The sequence below is a fragment of the Oryza brachyantha genome, chromosome 1 (genome assembly GCF_000231095.2).
Source record: "Oryza brachyantha chromosome 1, ObraRS2, whole genome shotgun sequence".
NCBI lineage: Eukaryota > Viridiplantae > Streptophyta > Magnoliopsida > Poales > Poaceae > Oryza > Oryza brachyantha.
In genome coordinates this window covers 24365837-24386872 of record NC_023163.2, presented here as the reverse complement: position 1 = coordinate 24386872, position 21036 = coordinate 24365837, and the positions used below count along the sequence as shown (strand labels likewise).

Here is a 21036-nt window from a genome sequence, read left to right as displayed (position 1 = left end):
GCCTGGATAGTATTCTCAATTTTGTCAAGATGAATAAAAAAGAAGCATATTTTATCAGGCAACAGAAGGTGGTCGTCACTGGCAGCCACTGATGCCTCCAGTTTTAGTCTTTAGCTATCATTGCTTTATACTACCGTATCATTTGAGATGATTTTATGATGTTGGATGGAAGTCTTGCATGACAGAAAGTTCCAGATGAAAGTGGTTCAAAGCTTATTTGTTTTCATCAGCTCCAAATAGGTCATACCGTCATACGAATTAACAACCACTGATGCTGATGCTTTAACTTTGAAGTAAGGTATTTTTTCTTTTTGATTTTGATTAAAAATAATTTCGTGTAGCGATTTTTTTCTTATAAAATCTACTCGGAAAGTAGTATGCATTTGCATTGAGAATCTAAATAAAGTGTGACTTTGTGTTTCAGGTTTGTGGAAATGCTGCTTAACTATTAGGCTGAAAATTAACTCATGTTTGTTTATTTTTATGTATTCAAAGTTTCAAACTCTCCAATTACTTAAAGGACAAACAAAACTCATGTTACTAACTAATTTTTTTTTAAATGCAGGCTTATTGCAAATTCAGGGAATCAAGAAAGCGTTTAGCTCTTGTTGATTATGTTCAACGAATGCACTGTGGAGCTGAAGGGCATGGCTGACAGGAGGGAACAGATCAACAGGCCAACAGCTATTCGTAGAAAACCAGCGGTTGAAGTTTCCATGAACTCAATTTCATCTTTGCTGGAAATTTAGTTGATGTTATATGAAAAGGCTTGACTGTTTCCATCAACTCAATATCGTTTATCTCTTCTTAGCACAATCGAGTTTTTAGATGTCCTCGGCAACTGGTTGACAGATTATACATCAGTTTGTTGGAATGGGAAAGCTGCAGATCATTTGGCTACTGATATGCGCTTTTATGTTTGTTTTTTCATTTTTTTTCCTCTCTGCACTTTTTAATCGTCTATCACCAATGTCCTGAACATTTTCATCGTTATTTTCATGCAGAAACACTTGGAAATTGGAGCCTAGTTATTAAGCAGATTGAATGTTTACTTTCACTGAACTCAACGGTGATCAGACGGCCTTCATGAGGGAGGAAAGCCTCTCATCTATATGGCATCCCATGGGTAAGTTGATTCAATTCGGCCATTTTACGTATGCATATCATGAAAACCCTTGGGACTATCAAGCCTGTTGTTTGCACATTTCGCAATAATAGTATACAGTAGTTCCGGGAATTAGAGTCTGTGTTCGTTCTCTGGTGTTGCTCAGTTTATGGTTTATTTGGGTACAGAACAACTATATATTTCGTATTTTCATGGTTGACTGTCCTTTCTTGCACACCTGCATAAACGTCAGTAGATGCCTTTGTTGTATACTCGCATACATTGGTCAACCACACAACCCCTTGGAATGTTACATAAGATTCTCAACTCTACAAACCCAGAAGCCAAAAACGAGAGCGAGAGCCCAGTTTGATCAAATTCATTATATGTACACTACTATGTATAGTACATGCAAAATCTCGTGCCGCCTTTCAGTGGCGACCTGGTGGGCTTCTATGCGCTCCGAACAGGTCCAGCTTATCCATGTACGTCTGCTTCAGGTTCGTCATGATGTTGGGCAGCTTCATCAGCCTCCCGTCTTCCTGCGCGGGCGCCTCGGGCGCCGTCGGCGAGGGCCTCTCGGCATCGCCGTTCCAGTCGTCCATGAAGTCGAGCAGCGTCCTGCCGTTGGGGGAACCTGCCATTTTGCCGGGGCCATCCGCCTCGCCTACCTGCTGGTGGCGCTCCGCGGCGTCGTTAGCCATAGCAGGCGCCAGCGCTGGCGCCGGCACCGGTGCTGGGGACGCCGCCGCCTCTCTCTTGGCCCTCTCCCTGGCTAGGTCGTCGGCGCTGAGGACGTCCTCGATCCTTGACATGACGTTGAAGGCCAAGCTCTCCAGCACCCTGGAGTAGCTCTCCAGGATGGCGAACCCGACGTCCTGCGGCAGCCCAGGACTCTTTGACATTGATCAAGACGGCTGACAACGGGAGTAAAACCAATGGCGATCTTTCTTACCCTGTTCTCCTGTATCTTGGCGATGTCGAGGGTGGACTGGGGGATGCCGGGGTACCGGTGCTTGATGATGAGCAGGAGCGTCTGCGCCCGCTCCTCGAACTGCTCCCTCTTCTCCTGGCTGACGGCTGACCCCCACGCCGACTTGCCGTCCTTGTTGTGCACCTTCCTGTTCCAGATGATCACCGACGCCTCGATCCGGTCCTTGAGGTCCAGGATCTTGTGCTCCGACGTCAGGTCTACCGTCGACAGGAACACGTCCGGGTCGAACTCCACGTCCGTTATGATCCGGTACAGCGCGTCGCCGAGGCTCGCCCTCCCGTTCTGCCGATTCTTGCCAGTGTCAGCAGTGCGCTGCACGGTGGAATGGAATGGATGGGTGTGATTGGTTCGCACCTTGGGGAGGGCTTCGAGGTAGCTTTCCGGGATGGCCATCTCCATGAGGCAGTTGGCGTTGATGGCCATGGCAGCCTTGAGCAACTGGTTCACCAGCTCCTTCTGGTGCTGGAGCCAACCTCTGGACGCCGGCGAGAGCCCCCCCGCGGGCACCTTCACGATCGGGATCCACCATTTCTCCTCAGATCGCTGCGTCTCCTCCTTGTCGCTCTCGGAGCACGAGTCGCGCTTCACGTACCAGAACTCGTTGCGATCCTTGTAGTTGTCCAGGTAATCCTGGCCCGATGCAAAAAAAGAAGATGAATGATTTGTTATGGCTGCCATTTCTCGTTAGCTTGCGATTTTTTTTCAGATCGATGCCGCGTTTTTACCAGGAGCATCGTGTCGATTTTGCGCAGCGCCGGTATGTTCGCCTGGAGATCCCTCCGCTGCTGCGTGCCCATCACCTGAGACACAGGAGAGACAGCGGGTTATTGGAGCTGCATGCTCGTGAGCTGTGATGCTGAGCTACAAAGTGCAAACGGGCATATGCGGCTGCTGCATGGGGGTTGACCTCCATCTCGGTGCCGTTGTCCAAGACTTGTTTCTTCGCGACGAACTCGACGATGTGATCGGCGACGGACAGAAGCCAGCCGACCTCTTTCTTCCACCTCCCCTTCCTGTCCGGCGCCATCGGCTCCAGCTTCCGTTGCTCGCCGAACACAGAAGCTGGTGATGGACAGCACAAACAATAAATTTCTCTCACCGCTAGGACCTTTTTTTTTTCCTTTCGGTGTGCTTGAGATGCAATTTGGGCAGGCAGTCACCTCACCTGCAAGGTTGGTGATGGCGTTGGACACTGCCAGCGCCGACGGCACGCCCTTCCCGGACCCCGACATGTCTTCCCCGAGCAGCAGCTTGGCGAACTTCTCCTTCATCAGCTCCATCTCTGCATGCAAGCGTCTAGCATCGCTTCAAACCAATGCCGTACAGTGCATGGCGCACGGGGCGTCCGGCCGTCTGATCGATCCTAGCGACTTACCGGAAGGTCCGCCGCCGCCGCCGCCGTGGTCGCCGGCGTCCTTGGCGAGCCGCGACTTGGGCGCCTCGGTGCTGTCCCGGTCGAGCACGGCGCCGATCTTGAGCGCGCCGCCGCCACCGCCACCGCTCGACGTGAGCTGCTCCCCGTCGGCCGGTGGGCCGCGGTCCTCCTCCAGCACCATGCTCTGCGACCGCTGCACCGAGCTCCGCCGCTCCAAGAGTGCCCCGCCGCCGTTCGCTGCTGCCATCAAACGATCACCCTCTCACACAGTGGCCGGCCCGCCCCGCGACAGCCGCGGCCGTCTTGGCGACAACGGCAGTAAGGAAAAATGGATTCGATGACACGAAACGTCGAAAAGACGGGGAATCCCCCCCCCATGATACCACCGAGTGTATATACCTGTAAAGGACGCAGCTTTCTGCGGCCTCGAGCGACGTGTGCAGAAGCAAAGGGATGAGCCAAGATTGCGCCCTGCAGATCGCACGCAGAGAGCCACGAGAAGGAACAAAAAGGGAGGATTGAAATGATTAATCCCGAGCTGATGATTCTTGTGGGTCTCGGTAATCCAAGAACCGGGTGGTGGTTCGATCGATCGTCCGCATTGTCCCCGGTAAGAAGAGGCGCCCGGGGAAGAGGGGAGCATAATTAGGGAGCGGCACATGATTTATTATTAGAAAGTGCCTTGCCTGCCATAGCGCCATTCTTAGCCACCCTGCTTTCCGTATTGAACGGTCCGGGCCGGGAGCGCCTCCTCCTGGGAGCTGCCGAGCTGGAGGAAGAAGAAGAAGAGCATTTGTCATGGTTTAATTAATGACAAAAGCATCTATCTACTTAAACAGTTAAGGGGTTAATTGGATAGTTAGCTGAAAGGCAGAAACAGAAAAACATTTAAAAGATAAATTATTTTTTGCAGATCAGATCCGACCTTAGCTCAGTTGGTAGAGCGGGGGACTGTAGTATGTGCAGATCAATCCTTAGGTCGCTGGTTCGAATCCGACAGGTCGGACATATTACTCTTTAATATTTGTTTTACTTTAGAAATAGCTAGTTTTATTTTTTTTCCTATTCCTTTTGGAAATTAATAATGAGAGTTACTTTAATATTTTTTTACTTTAGAAATGGAACTAAAGTTGCCCTCTTCAATGTTCTTTCAATCGAGACATTAGCTAGTTTTATTTTCTCCTGTTCCTTTTGAAAATTAATTTATTTTCTCCTGTTCCTTTTGAAAATTAATAATGAGAGTTACGGTTTGAACTCGTCTTGTGCAAGTTTTATTTTTTTACTTTAGAAATAGCTAGTTTTATGTTTTAATATTTGTTTTACTTTAGAAATAGCTAGTTTTATTTTTTTCCTATTCCTTTTGGAAATTAATAATGAGAGTTACTTTAATATTTTTTTTACTTTAGAAATGGAACTAAAGTTGCCCTCTTCTCTGTTCTTTCAATCGAGACATTAGCTAGTTTTATTTTCTCCTGTTCCTTTTGAAAATTAATTTATTTTTTCCTATTCCTTTTGGAAATTAATAATGAGAGTTACTTTAATATTTTTTTACTTTAGAAATGGAACTAAAGTTGCCCTCTACTCTGTTCTTTCAATCGACACGTTAGCTAGTTTTATTTTCTCCTATTCCTTTTGAAAATTAATAATGAGAGTTACGGTTTGAACTCGTCTTGTGCAAGATTATAAAGCAAGCTTTAAGACGCGAATTTGATTCCAGCAACTCCAGCAAATTCGTAGACCAATACTGAATAAATTTAGCCTTGTTGCTGTTGATCCAATTATGTACGAGTACAACCAAGTCGTTCTATTAAAAAACACACACACACACACGCACAACACAAACACCAAGTGGAATCGCATGTCTGACCAGCAATTCCAAATCCCTACTCCCAATTTTCTACTGTTCTAAATCGTGAGAGTACATTTCACGCCCTCGTCGTCATCAAAAACCGGGAGAGAAAAACTTGCAGCGCCCGCTGGTTATTCTGATTATTCTGAATCAGATGGCTTCTGGACTCGTGGCCGTCGCTTTCAGCCCATCGGCTAGGATGCTGCACCTTTGAAGACGAGGAACCTGAGCGCCCCCAGGTTGAAGTAGATGAAGCTTCCCTTGCTGTGGGTGAAGTAGCAGCCGAAGCTGGCGCCCACCACGCACTGCCATCCTGGCCCGTGGATCATGTCGAACTCCTGCATATACGCAGCACCAAAAGCCATTCATTCGGACGGTTGCAGCTGATCGAGCCAGCAGTTCTACGTGCCAGAAGCTCAGAATGGATTGCATGCAGCAAAAAATGGAAACCCGAATTCAATCCGCTCTTTGGATCTCGAGCAATTTGAGTACGTAGAGCATGGTTATTACGGACCTTCTTGATGTGGGCGGCGATGCTCCGAAAGTCGAGGGCGTCGAAGCGGTCGAGGGCCTTGTACGCCGCCGACATCGCCTGCAGCTGCATCTTCACCGGCATGTCGGTGTCCTCCACCGTCGCCTTCCCTTCCAACATGGTGGTCGTCTCCGCTGCTCTCTTCTCTCCCGACTCCTTCCTGCCCTGCCTTGCTTAATATGCTCGAAATGCCACGCACTGAGATGAGAGCCAACGCGGCGTCCCCTTTTTATAGGATGGGCGGATGCGTCCGCGTCGACGTGACGTGCGAACAACCCAGCCTGGACGAGTTCCCGGAATCCGGATGGATCGGGCACTAGAGGCACAGGTTCAATTGCTGGGTGCTGCTCCCGTTGGGTCGTGAAACCGGAAACAGTGGGTGTTGCCGTGTGTTGGATATTTTTCCACGATCAGTTTTTTTTTTTTCCTTCCTTTTGTTTCCTTCTCTCTCTTTTTTTTTTGGGATGGGCTGGGCGTATGGATTTCGGTGGCTGGATTAATATGAGGAACATGGTATTGAAAAGGGGGGAGGAGCTTATAGCAGATAGGGAGAAATTCGATAAGTTAATTGCTTGTGTTTGGAGCCTATCTCGTCGCCCTATCTATTTTGAGTTATCCACGTAAGCGTGACTGCGTGAGCCGTGAGGGTGGGGAAGTCTTCCGGCTGATCGGATCTGGAACTTATTAATATATAAGTAGTATAGTATTATATCTTTGCGTGAATCGTATCAACATGTGTTCATTGTGCGCGGTAGATCCTGATCCACGGGGTACAGATATGTTCAGGTTTATTTTATTTTTTATCGGTGTTGTAGTTTAAATCAATCCGTTTAATCCTAGCCGGCAGGTTCAATCGGAGCAAAACGGATGAGAGCAAAGGTGGCAGCACCAGCTCCTATTTCATCAGAGCATCTACAGTCAGCCTGCAAATTGCAATGCTGCAGTAGTTATCTTAGCCGGATAAGGCCACCTTCGCTGTGTTTCTCTTCCCTGCGACTCTGGGAGTATTTTCTGAGTTCCGGCCTCCGTCAGGCAGGACTAACAGCGCGTCTCCCCCTACGACGCGCCGAAATTTCTCTTTGGGCGACCCAGTCACCACCTCCTGCAGGCTGCAGCCCAGGACCCCAGCAGACAGCCTGACCTGACCTCGCGTCGAGACCACCGGCGCCCGGTGCCCGCGTCTCCTTGCAACTAGGCCCAAATAACGCGTCGCGCCCGCAGATCTATCGTCTATGGGCCGCCCCGCCATCGCCGCCAGCCTGCCGCCGCCACCCCCAGCACACACCAAAAACAACACCCCACGGCACGGACACGATCACACGAGCGGCGCCATTTTGCAGCGAGACTAGCGTGGCAACTTTCACCTCACCACTTCACCGGCATAAACACGACGGATCAACGAATGAAATAATGGCCAGCTAGAAACATCTACATTGCCTCTGCTCAGCATTCTGAGTTCTTTCTGACAGACGCAAACGATCGATCGCATCAGCGACGATTTTTAGATCGTTCCGGTTTTAAGACGGAGGGAAGAAGCGGTTGAGGTTGAAGGGCAAGCTGTAGAACTCCTCGCTCCTGGCGTCCCCCTTGAACGACCGGAACGTACACCACCATGGCATCCCCCGGTCCTTGCCCGCGTTTTTCACCTCCAGCGTGTTGTCCAGGAAGACGGCCACGATCAGTCCAACCGTCGGAGGCGACGAGAAGATGGTGTTGATGTAGTCGTTGAACTGCATCACAACACACAGAAGTTGGTGATTTGTTTCAGAAGAATCATGTAGTACTAGCATTTATCTAGTATCAAGTTGCCAACAACACTTTCCCGTTGAACTAGACATGCGGAACAATTGGCTACATAGGTGATACTATACCCTCAGATTCGAAATCCTAGGTGTTTGACTAATGAGCCCACAAGGAAGATGATAAAGAGGGACATACCCATCCAGCTTTTGTATGGGCAGGACCACGTTGAGCAGCCATGCTGTACCGGAAAAAGTATTCGGGCACAGATAGGCCAAGAAAGATGGAGACACCGACGATAAAGAGGTTGCGCATGGAGTTCATGTTAGTGAACTGCAAGAAGGAGAGCCCCACTGCCGCTGAAAGTCAAACAAATAAAATGAGTGAGACAAGAACAAGACAGTGGTGTATTTATCGCAGCAGATCGTGCAGGGTAAACCAACCAACTAGTCCAAACAAGACGCAGTACACGGCAGCAAAGATCGTGAATGGGATGGAAGCAAATAGTGCTCCGAATTTTCCTGTGCCAGATGATAAAAGAAGAATTCAGCAATACTGTATCAACAGTGGCATGATCTGTACACAGTCAAATTGCTCACCTAGCATGGAGAAAAAGATCATGAAGCCGGCAGAGATCTGTATAACTCTTCGGCTTCCAATCCTCGTTGATCCTAATAACCCGACATTCTCCCTGCATTGATCTTAATATTACCAAGCTGGGAGTAAGAATACTGTTTGATGAAAAAATTGAGCAGTTTACTCACACTGACACGGTGGAGCCAGTGCCCGTTCCAAATAACCCATCAAGAAGGATACCAATGCCCTGTTGTTTATAGAGTCAACTTACTTAAAGCTCTGAACGACATTCACGAGTAAAAGTTAAGAACAAAGACGAGGAAAATGTCTACCTGCCACCCAATGCCTCTACTGAGGATATGTGCTGGAGGTGGAGTTGCACTTGCAAGCCGAGCCGCAGCTTTGTAAGAAGCCGTGGACTGTCCAAGACAGACTTTGAGTTAAATTCAAGGCTGCCACGCAAAGAAATGGCTCCTGCAGACGAGTTATGAGGGGCATTACCTCTACTAGCGAGACCAGAACGGCAGATACCATACCAAAGGATTGACCGGCACTGAAGGTTGGTGCCCCCCATTGTAGTGGAAAAGGGATCTTAATCCTGGAGCAAGTCCCTATGTTAGCACGCACACTAACTGAATGATGAATCAGCCGAAGAAAACTAACCAAAGAATATAATCTCAAATAGGATTCAACATGAAGGACAAATAAACTTTTGTGTGGGCCCATTTGATACTATTTGTGAGTTCTGTGACCCATCCAATGCAAAATGTATAAGGCTGTTAAGGCCCCAAAGGTTGAACTGGCCTTTAGTCTTTTCCTTTTTACAGCATCTATCGATGATAGCTTTAAAATAACGATCATAACAGTATCAATTTCACTTTAAGGTGACTGAACACATATTCAATCAACTAAATATGGTTAAATTTAGAAACTTTGACATCTAGCATGTAATGCAAATAAGAGCTGACCCACCAAAGTCCTGTACTAAGTAGAGCTTAGCATCCTAACACCAACCATTTTAATTCGTTAGGAAAATAAGAGAAGAGGCCAACCATGGTGCGGAAGAGATCAGATTGGCACGGTCAGTGCGGCAGTTAATCTGAGTGACCTCAGGGCTATGCTTATACGCACCACCTGCAGTGAGGATTTGAGCGTAGGCCCAGACCAATGCGATACAAATGAACAGGGAGAACCTCTCCAGGATTGGAATATCTCTTATCTGTACATTCTTCAGATACTGATGAACATAATTGACAATGCAAGAATTAGAAATGCTTAACTTCTTTAAATTTGATCACTAAGCAATTGGAGTTGCTTGCCAAACCTGAGAAAGCACGACAAACAGGATTAACATTGGAAGGCCAACCTCAACGCATCTCCCAACCTGATACAGTAACACCAAAACAAAAATGCAATGAACAATCTTTCCTGTCTGAAAAAAAAAATCGCTACATTGTATGTTCTGCTCGCTTGTCAAACATGTGAAGCGTCAAATGAACAGCTCGTACCACAGGGAATCCTCTTTCGAAAAGGCCAAACCCGAGTAATGCAACCACTGGCGCCATCCCCAACGGGCTGAAGAATCTGAAAGGTAAAAGCAGCAACACCCCCCATGAGACCATGACCCGTCAGTATGGGAGCGTAGGCGCGGTCGAAACTGAATCTGACATGCTCACGCTGTCACGCACGCAACAAGCAGTAACCATCTGTAGTTAAACGCAGGAGGAGTTGAAAGGTAAACCTGGAGAAAATGCCCCACAGCTGGCTGTAGCCAAGGATGATCTGAATGCTGGAGGATACAATGAGCGCCCCCTGTATCGCCCTCATGGTCTGGAGGAACCTCTGCTCAGAGAGAGAGAGATGAACAGCAGATGGTTCATCAGAGACACACCTCATCCGAAACAGTAGAGCGATTGGACGGATGGATGGACAGGAAAGAAGAGCTGCCGCCTGCTCACCTCGTGGTCGTCGGGTATGGCGGCGAGCGAGGAGTCCTGTATGATGGCCATTATCGGGACCACGAACGCGTAGGAGCCGCCGATCACCGTCGGCAGGCGCGTCCCGAACAGCGACTGCAGCAGCGTGTTTATGCCGGTGACGAAGAGCAGCGTCTGCACCACCCTTACCCTGTCCCCCTGCAGCATCAGAAAGCCCGGGACACGGTCAAGTTCGAGTGAGTGCGCAGACAATGGCGATGGATTGAGGAAATCAAAGCAGAGTGTGGCGGCGCTCACATCGCTCCCGCCCATCATGGGCACCAGCACCGCCGGGATCATCACCGCAGTGCCCAGCGCCAGGATGTAGTGCTGGAAGCCCAGGATGATCGCTTCCCCTGAAACAGCAAAACCAAGGCGCGGATTCAGAAAACCAAATCACGAGCAGGAAAAATGCAAGGCCGCCGCCGCTTCGAGCTGCTGTCACGCACCCCAGGGAGGGTTGGAGTCGATGCAGTACTCGAACCCCTGCAGTTGCTCCATGGGCGGATGGCTGATCTCCTCCGGCTTCACCTCAGCCATCTTCACGCCTCTCTCTCTCTCCTCGAGATTGTGCCGCCGAGGAAGACACACGGGCCCCTCGCTTATGCAGGCGCGCGGCGCGACCGCCGCTGCGTGCTCTCTCCTCGCTCTATCGCTCGCCTCACCTCACCTAACTTCACACCACACACACACTCTCTCTCTCGAAGGCTTCTGGAGCTAGACAGGTGGGGGGCTGGCTTCCCCAGCGTACGCACTCCGGCACTCGGCAGCGTCCCCTCCGCAGGGATCGGGACGAAATCTGTTGGAGAAAAGGCCGCGCGAGAGGATGGCTCGTTTGCGTGATGGGGGAGAAGAAGCGGCAAGAGCAATTCGCACTCTCTCTCGCTCGCTCGCTCGCTCGTCGTCAGCCTTGGTCCCTCGCACACTGGGGTCGTCGACTCCTCGTCGTGGTGCTTCCTCCTCCCCACTTTTGCTTCTCTTTTCCCTTTTATGCGTGTTTCGAGCGTCTCTTCCCTCCTTCCGGGGAACTGAACTGGCCGTTGGCTTTTTGGGGATGACCGAATTGCCCCTCTCCATTCACCAGCTTCCCCTCCGTGCATTAACTACTCCCTAGTCCCTACGACTACGAGTAGCCGTTCTTATTCTAATCCTACTATTACGAGTTTGGGTTCTTCTCCTTTTTTTTTTTAGTTTACCGAAGATGCTACACTTTCTTACTCTAATCCTAGGACAGATTGCAAATCTGGAACATCTTTGATCACCTGAAGGTATTTTAGCAGAGCATTCTACAGTTTTACAATGATTACCTTAGCGGGAACGATTTATAATTTCTACCGTATCATGAACACTGATGTGACATGACAGAGTCCTTTGGATCAAGCAGGGCAACAACATCCTTTCCGGGGGTGATCATTGAAGCCAGCCAATGGCAAAGACTCGCCAGAGACCAGAAGTGCATCGCGGGATTGCATTGCACCACGTAGTAGTCCAGATACCGGTCGGAACATCTCTTGCTGGCTCCGATTTTAGATACCCACAGCACCACCTGACAGCCCGGTCCAAGTACAGGGGATGTTTGTAGTTTTCCGCTCCTGAAAAAAAAATGATGGTTGCCCCGTCAGCCCCCTGCTGCGTGCGTCTCGTGCCCCGCTTGACTCGCAGTCGCCATAGGGACCGAGAGGCGGAGTAGGAGTAGATTATTGAGGCCGAGAGGGGCGAGGAAAGTTACCGTTGGGTGCCGTTCTGCCCTGCGTTGTGCGATGCGAGCGACGAGGCGATGATTGATTGCATCGGGGGAGCCAGGGAGAGAGGGCCGGCGGCTACCGCTGGGGCCCCGCGGGGCCAGGGACCGCCGTAGGAAAGCGATCAGAGATGCCCCCCCTGCACGGACTCCGACGCGGTGCATCGCGACGCTGCTGCTGCTGGTGCAGTGCTGCTTGTTCCACCCACCGGTGGTGGTACGTTTGCGGGTAAACGCAGGAGTAGTAAAACCGCGCGCCTGCCTGCAGTGGCAATGCGTCATGGCCGCACGGCCACCGGAGCGAAGCCGAGAGAGGCTGGCTACTGCTGCCACCTTTCGCACCGCCCCCCAATCAGCAGGTAATTTTACTCGTTTTTTTTTTTGGCAGTAGTAGTAGTAAACTCGCCGCGCGAGGGGGCCAACGTGCTCCCCATCCCGCTGCCGTGGTGCTGCGACGATGCTCCCCGAAATTTTTTTTATTAAATAAATGGTTTTAGCAAGTAAATTTATTATTAAACCACCGAGTAATTTTTTTAAAAAAAACTGAACTTTGTGACCACATCAATGTTAATGATGTGGCAAGATAACGCTATCACGCAGCCTGGTCGACATGGCGTGGCAAGAAAATACTACCACGCCACCGATAATAACGTTTTTCGCTACGTCAGTGTTGGTGACATGGTCAAAAGATTTATGTGTGGAAATATTTTAACCTGAGGTTTAGTAATAAAATTATTTACTAAAAATGTTTTAAAATAAAAAATTTCATGCTCCCCTGCCAGATCTCTACGGGTTTCGTGGCGTGATGTGGCGTACATCTTTGTACTGTGGGACTGTGGTGAATTCATGGACTTGAGTCAGGTTTGGTTAACAGGTCGTAATTAATGGCCGGGGGGGGGGGGGGGGATTGCCGTTCCGGTTATTGTGTTTGTCCCTTGCCGGCGGTTTTACTACCAGTTCGAAGGGGGGTGCTGCTGGCCTACGGATGCAATTGCTGCAGTGTTTGATCACTGCTGGACGCCTGGACCGTTTGGGTCGCAATGGAGGTAGCGTTAAACTGTTAAAGCGGCCGTAATGCACCGTGAAACTCATCTATTGGGTTTGTTGGTTGGCTGGCTTACTACTGCAGTAGTACTGGTGCCTGCTGGTTTACTGGCATACGTAGTTCGCAGATCCACGGCACTGTTCCACGCAGAGCGGCCCATCCGTGCCGTCCAAACCGCAAGGTTTAGGTCCTGACAGGACACGAGCATTAGCGAAAGTAGGAACTTGGAAGGCGCTATACCTGAGTCCTAACTGGAATGCAGAAATTTTAGCTCTAAATAGTTAATTCAGCCAGGATGAAGAAGATACGTCCGTCCTACACAGGGAAATCCAACAGGGAAAATTCTGCCAGGTTGCATTTGAGAAGTGCCCACACGCAAAGAAAATGCGTGTTAACAAATAGGAACACTTTCTATAAGTCTTGTAGCCAACTCTTGAATTTCATTTTTTTGCACATTATAATGCTGTATAATTGAAAATTTCCCAGAAGTACATCCGTAAAAAGAGGAGGAGAGCAGCACTACGATCTTCTCTCTGACTTGTGATCACTTGTTTTCTTTTCTTCAGCTTCTTTCCTCTTTTGTTGCCTGAAAGTAAAATTGATTCATTGTTATGATTGGCAGAGGGGTGCTCAAGTTTATCATGAAACAAGTTGCTCAAACAAATAAAATGAATCTTCATATAGCTATCAATTTATCATGATAAAGTTGCTCAAAACAAATAAAATGACCTCTATGAAATGATTCATGCTTAAATGCCCCGCAACTCTGCAAGTAGTTTTCTCAGAACAAATATTTATAACGAACAATGGCATCGCTATGAACAGTTCAATTAGTTTATTACTTTTTATTGGATTGACACCTACACTTTCGATCGGCAGCAGACAGCAGGGAAGATAATACCCAAGAAAAAACACGCTCATAGACCCTGTACAAAGAGGCAAACCATTTGTTCTCATGTTCTGACAGCTGAAACAAGAGAACTTACGCAAAAGCAGCATATCCAGCACCAACATTTGCTGAAGTTAAAAGTGCAGCTGCTGATAAATTGTCATGTCCACTAGGAGCCAGAGCTACAGGGTTCTTAACATCCCCATCAACCTAGTAATAAATAGCACAAAAGCAACAGTCAGTCCTGACGATCAACACTGCAGTATGCAAACAATACTATTTTGGTTCAGGTTTAAAACCTTATCCCATTTTGACTTCTTGTTCGGCCTAGTCTCTTTCTGTACGCCTTCTCCTGATATTGAAACCAATGGCGCCCCAGCCGCAGCTGCCGCTGATACAGCAGCTGTAAAACATGCAATGAGCACCGAAATATCAGAAATAAATGACAGGTTGGTAATAATGATGTCAAAATAAAGCACACAGCATGTTTGTATGCACTGCACCTGCAATCTTCGGTATTGCTGCACTAATTGGAGCCTGTACTCCTCCAGTGATAAAGTCGACCTTCCCGCTTTTTTTCTTCTCTAATTCTTTTCTCTCAATTTCACGCTTCATATCAGCTTCTGTGGACAAATAGGAGACACATCATAATTAGTATATAGTCTTTGCATAAGACCATTGGAGAAAGAAATAGAAACATTCACTAATAACTCCACAGGCACAATATATGTATAAATAACTGATCTCTAATTTCAGTTTACAAATAATGAACTCCTCTGTGAGGTTAGCCTTGATCACCAATTCCCATCTCAACATAAGAGCAGTTCATCAAATCATTTCAGAATTGTGCAATCATCTAATTTATTTTATATGCACATAATGGTAATGCAGCAAATCAAGCCCATTATAACAACTTTTCAGATAATGCTTCTGCTGATGGATGCCAAAAGATTAGATGCCTAGATACTTCCCGCTCAGGCACTCTCTGCACGCGTTGTTATCCCTGCATGCTAGTATACTATCTTGCATGTAAGAGTGCAAGTGGTTAAAGATATTAAAAGCCACTTTTTTCCCTAAACTACTTATCCAATCTACAATCTAATTAGATCACTATATCTGTTGCAATTAAATCTTTATATCAAGATATTACATGATTATATTTTGATGAAAGAATAGTAGATGTTTCAACCATTAAACAATGATGTGTGATATGTGAATAGCTAATGTTTCAATTGGAATTTGACTATGTTGCACATTTGGAGTTACACCGCAGAGAAAGTAGATATGCAACAAAGTTGTTTTGTAATTTTGATGTTGTTTCATTGCCACTGGAGAGGAGGAAGCAGATCTGGAACGATACTTTTTGAATTTTTTTCGATGTTTTAGTTTTAGTCGATGTATTTTTTATGTTCCTGTGTTAAATAAATGTTGCAGTGATTATTTTCATAATGTTTGTCATATTTTTTGTCTTTGACGGATAAGACATGTTAATGTTTCAACAAATAAAACTCAATGTTTCATACTATATAACAAAAATGTTTCAAAGTGTGATTAAATATTTTCAAATGTATCATTAGTTATTTGTGAATGTTGAATGCGCTACTCTTTAGATCTTTTAGTAAGTATCTTGTTATGTTTTAATAGGTATGACTCGATGTTCCTTTGTGTTGGATTAGAATGTTCCACTAGATATTTTGATGTTGTTTCATGGCCACTATAGAGGAGTAAGAATCATATCTGAAATAACACTCTTCTGTGATTTTTCGATGTTTTGGTCAATAATTTTTTTTTGTCTTTGATTTGATAGATAACACATGTTTCAACAGATAAAATTTATTCAGAGTGTGATTCAATTGTATTTCACCATTTTAATAGCTGAAACTTTTTCAATGAATAATCAAACTTTTTTTTTCATATGTGATGAAACACAAATCGGGCAATATCCAAAATATAGTCATGTGAGATCGTGTTGTAAAGAATTAATTACAATAGATATAACAGTTCAATTGGATTGTATATCAGATAAATATTTAAAAAGAAATCATGATTTAAAGCTTTTCTAAAGTAGTAGATATTGTAACGTACACATGCATGCATATAAAGCTCCCTGTGTGCATGCATGCAGCCAACTAGTAGCAAAGTACATCAAGCAGTCATATATTTGATGGCGTGGATGAATGGACTACAAATCAGATGACAGGGATAACACATTCTACATGCATAGCACAGCATGTGCTTTCATTTATTTCGTTTACATTATTGAGGCGCTGTTTTTTTTTCTGCTTAGGATCATTGTAATCTGGATTATTGAGTCAGAATACTATAAGTTGAATTGTTATAAGCTATGAGCCGTTTGTTTTTCTAGATATTGTGGCCCTAAATTACTGGGTTTGTAAGGCTAAAGTCTAGGGTAATTATTTCAAAGCATCCAAGGGTAGTAGGTCTTTAGCCACCCAATAATCTGAAAAAAGTAACTTTGGAGGAGCTTATCAGATTACAGTAATCTGGGCTCTAGATTATAATAAGTTGTCACAATAATCTAGTCGTTTGTTTCAGATTATTTATACAATCCAGATTACAATAATCCTAAGCTAAAACAAACAAGGCCTAAGTGTGTGTTTGTATTTAGCAAGGAAAAGAGGAAACTATATTCTGATGTTCAATTGTTTGTCAAACAGCACTATGTAATCCATGAGTAAAGCATAATGGATAAAACACAAGTATAACATACCGATCTCATCATAGTAGTCACTTCTATCATACCCATAAGGATCAAATACATCTTTACTGAAACAGGTCCCTATCTGATCGATTTCTTGGTATCGAACAGCATGCTGCAAAAAGTCAGGATTTCGGTAGTCCTTTCTATTGCGCACTTCAGAATTGAAGCTCTTTCCAGCCCTTTTGTATGCAAGGAACTTGTTGATCTTTTGCTGCATCCAAAGCAGTGGAACATAAATAAACAAAATCAATGTTTAATGCAATAAGCAATGCAAAAAATTGAATGGATGTGCATTCTAATTTCTAAGCAGTACGCATGTCATATGAAAGGCCGTGATGGTACAATGTGTAACAGGACTTGATAAGAGAAGCATATGACAAACTAAAAGGAACAGAAAGGTTCCAAAACTGTCAACCTTTTTTGTTTCAGGAAACAATAATTACATATGAGCAAGAGTCAATAGCTAGATGAACAAATTTACAAGCATGTGAAAAAATAAAAGGAAAACAAGACATATAGCTATGGCATAGCCAGTTCTCAATTAAACCATGGAAAAAAAATGCACGAAATGATTACTGGGAATGCGTTTTTATGAGCTGATGAACAAATTTACTTTAGACAGTGGAGTTTGCTAAATCCAAAAAACAGTGATATGATGCAAAGGAGCACATGTTCTACATTGAATGCAATCAATTTTTTATATGGAAAAAACATGCACAGAATATTGTTTCTGTCAAAAATGAAACCTGAAGTGCTGCAGAACATTTTGCAGTCACAGGAGGAGGAAGGAAATGACTCAGTGGATCATCATTCTGAATGTTGTCAGCAGCTTCTTCCAACTGAGCATCTTCTGATTCAGCTCCAGCTACACTCATTGCAGCAGTCGTCCCTACTTGATTCTGCTCAGGTGCATCATTCTGCTGAGACATTTCTGATCGTCTATTTGGGGTCAGTATGTGAACAGTACCTGCAAGAGTTTTTTCTTCGAAATTCCCTGTAAGAGATAGAAAGAATATGGATAAGGTCTTATCTAGATTAGAAACGTAGAGGTCATAATAATTTAGTTTCATAAAAAACATAAAATGATACCAGTAACTCGCCATAATGTTTTCTAGAATGGTCAGAAACAAATATATAATCACAAAGGGAAATAAATCCATCATGAAATCAAGAGCTCCCACTGTGAATGAATAAGAGATGTGTGCGTTCTTGTTCTGCACAGAACAATTTCGTACTAACTACTGACACGACTGTAAATGCAAAAACTCTCAAGGCATGTTAATGTGGTATGTCGGTAATTCAAAGTTCATTCTTTGAATTGTGAAACCTATGTTTTATAACTGGGGCAATTAGCAACAGTGTTTATAGCCTAATTGCGTGAAAATAAAGTCCCTCAAAAAATTATTATTCTCATGTGTTTGGATTATGTTTTCAGGTCTTTGCATATCCGGAGCATAATAGTCGACACAAATGCTTTGTGGGTAAACTGAACATTCCAGAACTTCAATTTCGAATATCTTTTGAAAAAGAAAACTTTCAAGCGAACAAACCATTTAAACAGTGGCACAAGCATGTTTTCTGAATTCTGATATGTGCTCTCATTGGTAATATATCATCAATAATGCTTGCATTGTGATAAATTGACACTAAATTGCATACCAGTCTGCATCAAGTATGCCACTGATTGTAAATCCTTGAATCACAGCACGCTAGCTGGGCATCTCGATTTGTACTAGAAATTAGGATTGCATACTGAACATAACACAAGGTAGCAAACTGTATTACAGAAAGATGTGCTTACCCTCAGTAACCTGTGCATCCAAACCCGATATGTCTATGCCATTGAGCTCCCCGTCCTGCAACCAAATAACATCAACATCAATTCTGGAAAATAAGAAATTCCAAGCAGCATCACTAAACACAAACTTTACCGGTTCTACCTCCTGCTCCGGCGACATGGCCATCTCGTCATGACCGTAGTCCACGATAGCAAGTGGGCCACGCCGAGGGGGTCGCGGCAGGTCGGCCGGCGGTACGGCCGCAGCGGGCCGGAGAGGGGACGGGGAAGCAATCGCGAAAGGCGAGGGCGAACGGCGCGAAGGCAGCGGCGGGAGCCCCGGCGAGGGGTAGGGGCTCGCTAGGGTTCTGCGGGCGGCCAGATCCTCGGCGAGGGGAGGGGAGGGGGGCGCCGAGGAAGTGGCGGCGTTGGGGTTAGGGTTTGAGCTCTCGCCTTCTGTCTGAGGTGACGGCGACGAGGAGGTTGCGGCGGCGGGCGGCGGAGGTGAAGGGGGTCTGGGCTCGTCGCCGTCATCCTCTTCCTCATCGTCGTTGTACATGGAGAAGAGAGCGGCTATGCCGCCCTCCGTGTCGGACGCCATGGCGAGGCGTCGAGGCGAGGGGAGTCGAGGTGAAGGCTAGATTTGGGACTAAACCGGAGAGGACGAGGCCGACCCCGAAGGATTCGTGAAACAGCCGAACGGGCTTTCGCTCAACGGGAGCTTCGAGTCGAGTTAGTAATCTGTGGGTTTGGAGTTGGAAGGAACAGAAAAGCTAGTTGATGACGAGTGACGACGGTACCACGGTCCATGGCTCGTCGTCTTTGTTCTTCTGGTCTCACTGTACAATAACAATATATTGGTGCTAACGATATTACTCGATTTAATAATATTTATTGATTTGATGCTCTACGGTTGATTTGTCTCACACCAAGGGTTGGGCCGCCCGACCCGCCGGTCTCTCGACCTGCGCGTGAGAGGCCACGTGGCGCGGAAGGCGTCATGCGTATGCACGAACGACGCTCGGTCGTTGTATTTAATAACGCGATGTCACTCGCAGGGTGTCGCATCGAATGTAGCGTGTTTGTGGTTATTAGGTTGTCTGATAAGACCGATATATATATATATATATATATATATATATATATATATATATATATGACCGGAGGCACAAATATATGAAATTGGTTTGAATTGACGTCAAACAAAAAATACGAGAGTATTATTTATTAATTTCATTATTATAGAATTTATAAAACAACCATATTCTATACTCTATATAAATAAGAAAAGGAAAGTGGTCGGAAACGATAGTAATTCTAGGGAAACGGCGCTAGATTGATCAGGAATTTCCATGTTCATTTCCTCCGTGTACCTCATGGAAACTAATGCCTGAAGATGACTTGAAAATTTGAAGATATTTGCTTGATGGAGCAGTCTAGATATGAGTTGATTGGTTTGAAACCTATTCATGTTGTAATAATCACTCCATAGAAAATATTAGCTCAACAAATTAACTACTCAGGTGAAAACAAGAAAAACAGGAGAAAGTAAACAAAAGTGGGACCCGTAGCTTTCACATTACCTTTAATCTTGCTAGTTTCTCTAAAGCATTGGAATTTCATGGTGCTAATCAAAATATCCAGCGTGCCAGGCCATGATGTAAGCATACCAGGACGCCAACTAAACAAGGTACAATGTTTTTCCGGCAAGCATCTCAGGTCGGGCATGAACAGGAGGGCATCAACCAAACAGGCCAATCCATATCGTTCTTCATTCTTTCGTTCAATTTTAGAAGGAAATAGATAAAACTCTATAAACTAAAAAATTATAAAATTCAAAATCACAATAAGGAGCTACGAGAGATAGGAGAGATGAGAGGTGATGGAGAATCCAACATGTGTCCGCCCTCATATGGGACCCATGTGTCACAACTAAGTCTATAGGAATCCACAGTGGTATTATCATCGGTGTTTAAAATAGGTTGTGACTAGTTTAGACTAGTGGTGGCGTTTCGATGAGTTTATGTACTTGAGAATGTATTTTGAAAGTTTGAACCTGAATGACCTAGCCAGACAAGTTTATTAACCACATATGACTTTACTTGTCATATAACTTTTGCAGAAGTTAAGAAATGTTAAATATTCCCACCGTTTCATAATGCAATATGTTTGATTTTTTTGGTTCCAATGTTTGATCGTTTGTCTTATTCAGAAAATTATGAAAATATCATTTATTTTTCTTGTGACTTGCTTTATTATCAAAAGAACTTTAAGCACGATTTATTATTTTTTATATTTATACTAAATTTTTGAATAAGACGAATGACCAAACGTTACAACTGAAAAACTGAAAAGTCAAACATCTTACATTATAAAACGGAGGCAGTAATTAGCATCAATCCTTATTAAATAGGTCTTGGGCTTTCACCATGTACCATATCCTCTTCCACCGTATGAGCAAAGTGAACATGACGCGAAAGCCAACCACATGATTCAATCTTATGATTCATTACACCCAAATACTATATATATATATATATATATATATATATATATATATATATATATATATATATATATATATATATATATATATATATATATATATATATATATATATATATATAATGTCTCGTTGCTCTGTTGCAACACATGAATATTGTACTAGTTTGTTAGTATAATATAAGATACTTCATTAAATACCGAAATACCGAG

The 21036-nt window shown here is 45.1% G+C and overlaps 4 protein-coding genes and 1 non-coding gene across 7 annotated transcripts; 1 reads left to right on the top strand and 4 right to left on the bottom strand.

Annotated features, from left to right (window-relative positions):
- Positions 1 to 1395: 1395 nt before the first annotated feature.
- On the bottom strand, positions 1396 to 4117 carry LOC102720013 (rop guanine nucleotide exchange factor 9). 2 transcript variants are annotated; one of them, XM_040522053.1, is made up of 8 exons: positions 3874 to 4117; positions 3475 to 3714; positions 3265 to 3381; positions 3007 to 3161; positions 2825 to 2899; positions 2454 to 2729; positions 2061 to 2381; positions 1396 to 1983 (listed from the first exon to the last, which is right to left on the bottom strand). In XM_040522053.1, the coding sequence occupies exons 1-8, from the start codon at positions 4115 to 4117 to the stop codon at positions 1537 to 1539; spliced, it is 1875 nt and encodes a 624-aa protein (XP_040377987.1). In that variant the 3' UTR covers positions 1396 to 1536. The 2 variants fall into 2 exon arrangements, with proteins under 2 accessions (XP_040377987.1, XP_040377990.1); XM_040522056.1 differs by having other exon boundaries at positions 3475 to 3711.
- Positions 4118 to 4394: 277 nt separating this feature from the next.
- Positions 4395 to 4480, top strand: TRNAY-GUA. The gene is given in 2 exon segments: positions 4395 to 4431; positions 4445 to 4480. It is a non-coding gene; the product is annotated as a tRNA-Tyr (tRNA).
- Positions 4481 to 5219: 739 nt separating this feature from the next.
- LOC102702052 (dynein light chain LC6, flagellar outer arm) lies at positions 5220 to 6060 on the bottom strand. The gene is made up of 2 exons (XM_006644677.2): positions 5838 to 6060; positions 5220 to 5661 (listed from the first exon to the last, which is right to left on the bottom strand). The coding sequence occupies exons 1-2, from the start codon at positions 5973 to 5975 to the stop codon at positions 5518 to 5520; spliced, it is 282 nt and encodes a 93-aa protein (XP_006644740.1). The 5' UTR covers positions 5976 to 6060; the 3' UTR covers positions 5220 to 5517.
- A 1193-nt stretch (positions 6061 to 7253) lies between these two features.
- Positions 7254 to 11094, bottom strand: LOC102701769 (nucleobase-ascorbate transporter 2-like). Its single transcript, XM_006644676.3, has 14 exons — positions 10597 to 11094; positions 10406 to 10503; positions 10130 to 10306; positions 9913 to 10013; positions 9680 to 9755; positions 9496 to 9555; positions 9224 to 9408; positions 8673 to 8769; positions 8504 to 8590; positions 8360 to 8418; positions 8195 to 8286; positions 8039 to 8116; positions 7794 to 7954; positions 7254 to 7585 (listed from the first exon to the last, which is right to left on the bottom strand). Exons 1-14 carry the CDS (start codon positions 10685 to 10687, stop codon positions 7373 to 7375), a joined length of 1575 nt encoding a protein of 524 aa, XP_006644739.1. The 5' UTR covers positions 10688 to 11094; the 3' UTR covers positions 7254 to 7372.
- Positions 11095 to 13192: 2098 nt separating this feature from the next.
- On the bottom strand, positions 13193 to 19132 carry LOC102701491 (soluble scavenger receptor cysteine-rich domain-containing protein SSC5D). Of its 2 annotated transcripts, none has more exons than XM_015836325.2 (8): positions 18476 to 19132; positions 18346 to 18400; positions 17291 to 17538; positions 16554 to 16755; positions 14326 to 14445; positions 14122 to 14225; positions 13920 to 14032; positions 13193 to 13519 (listed from the first exon to the last, which is right to left on the bottom strand). In XM_015836325.2, the coding sequence occupies exons 1-8, from the start codon at positions 18920 to 18922 to the stop codon at positions 13453 to 13455; spliced, it is 1356 nt and encodes a 451-aa protein (XP_015691811.2). In that variant the 5' UTR covers positions 18923 to 19132; the 3' UTR covers positions 13193 to 13452. The 2 variants fall into 2 exon arrangements, with proteins under 2 accessions (XP_015691811.2, XP_040375939.1); XM_040520005.1 differs by having other exon boundaries at positions 18485 to 19131.
- Positions 19133 to 21036: the final 1904 nt, after the last annotated feature.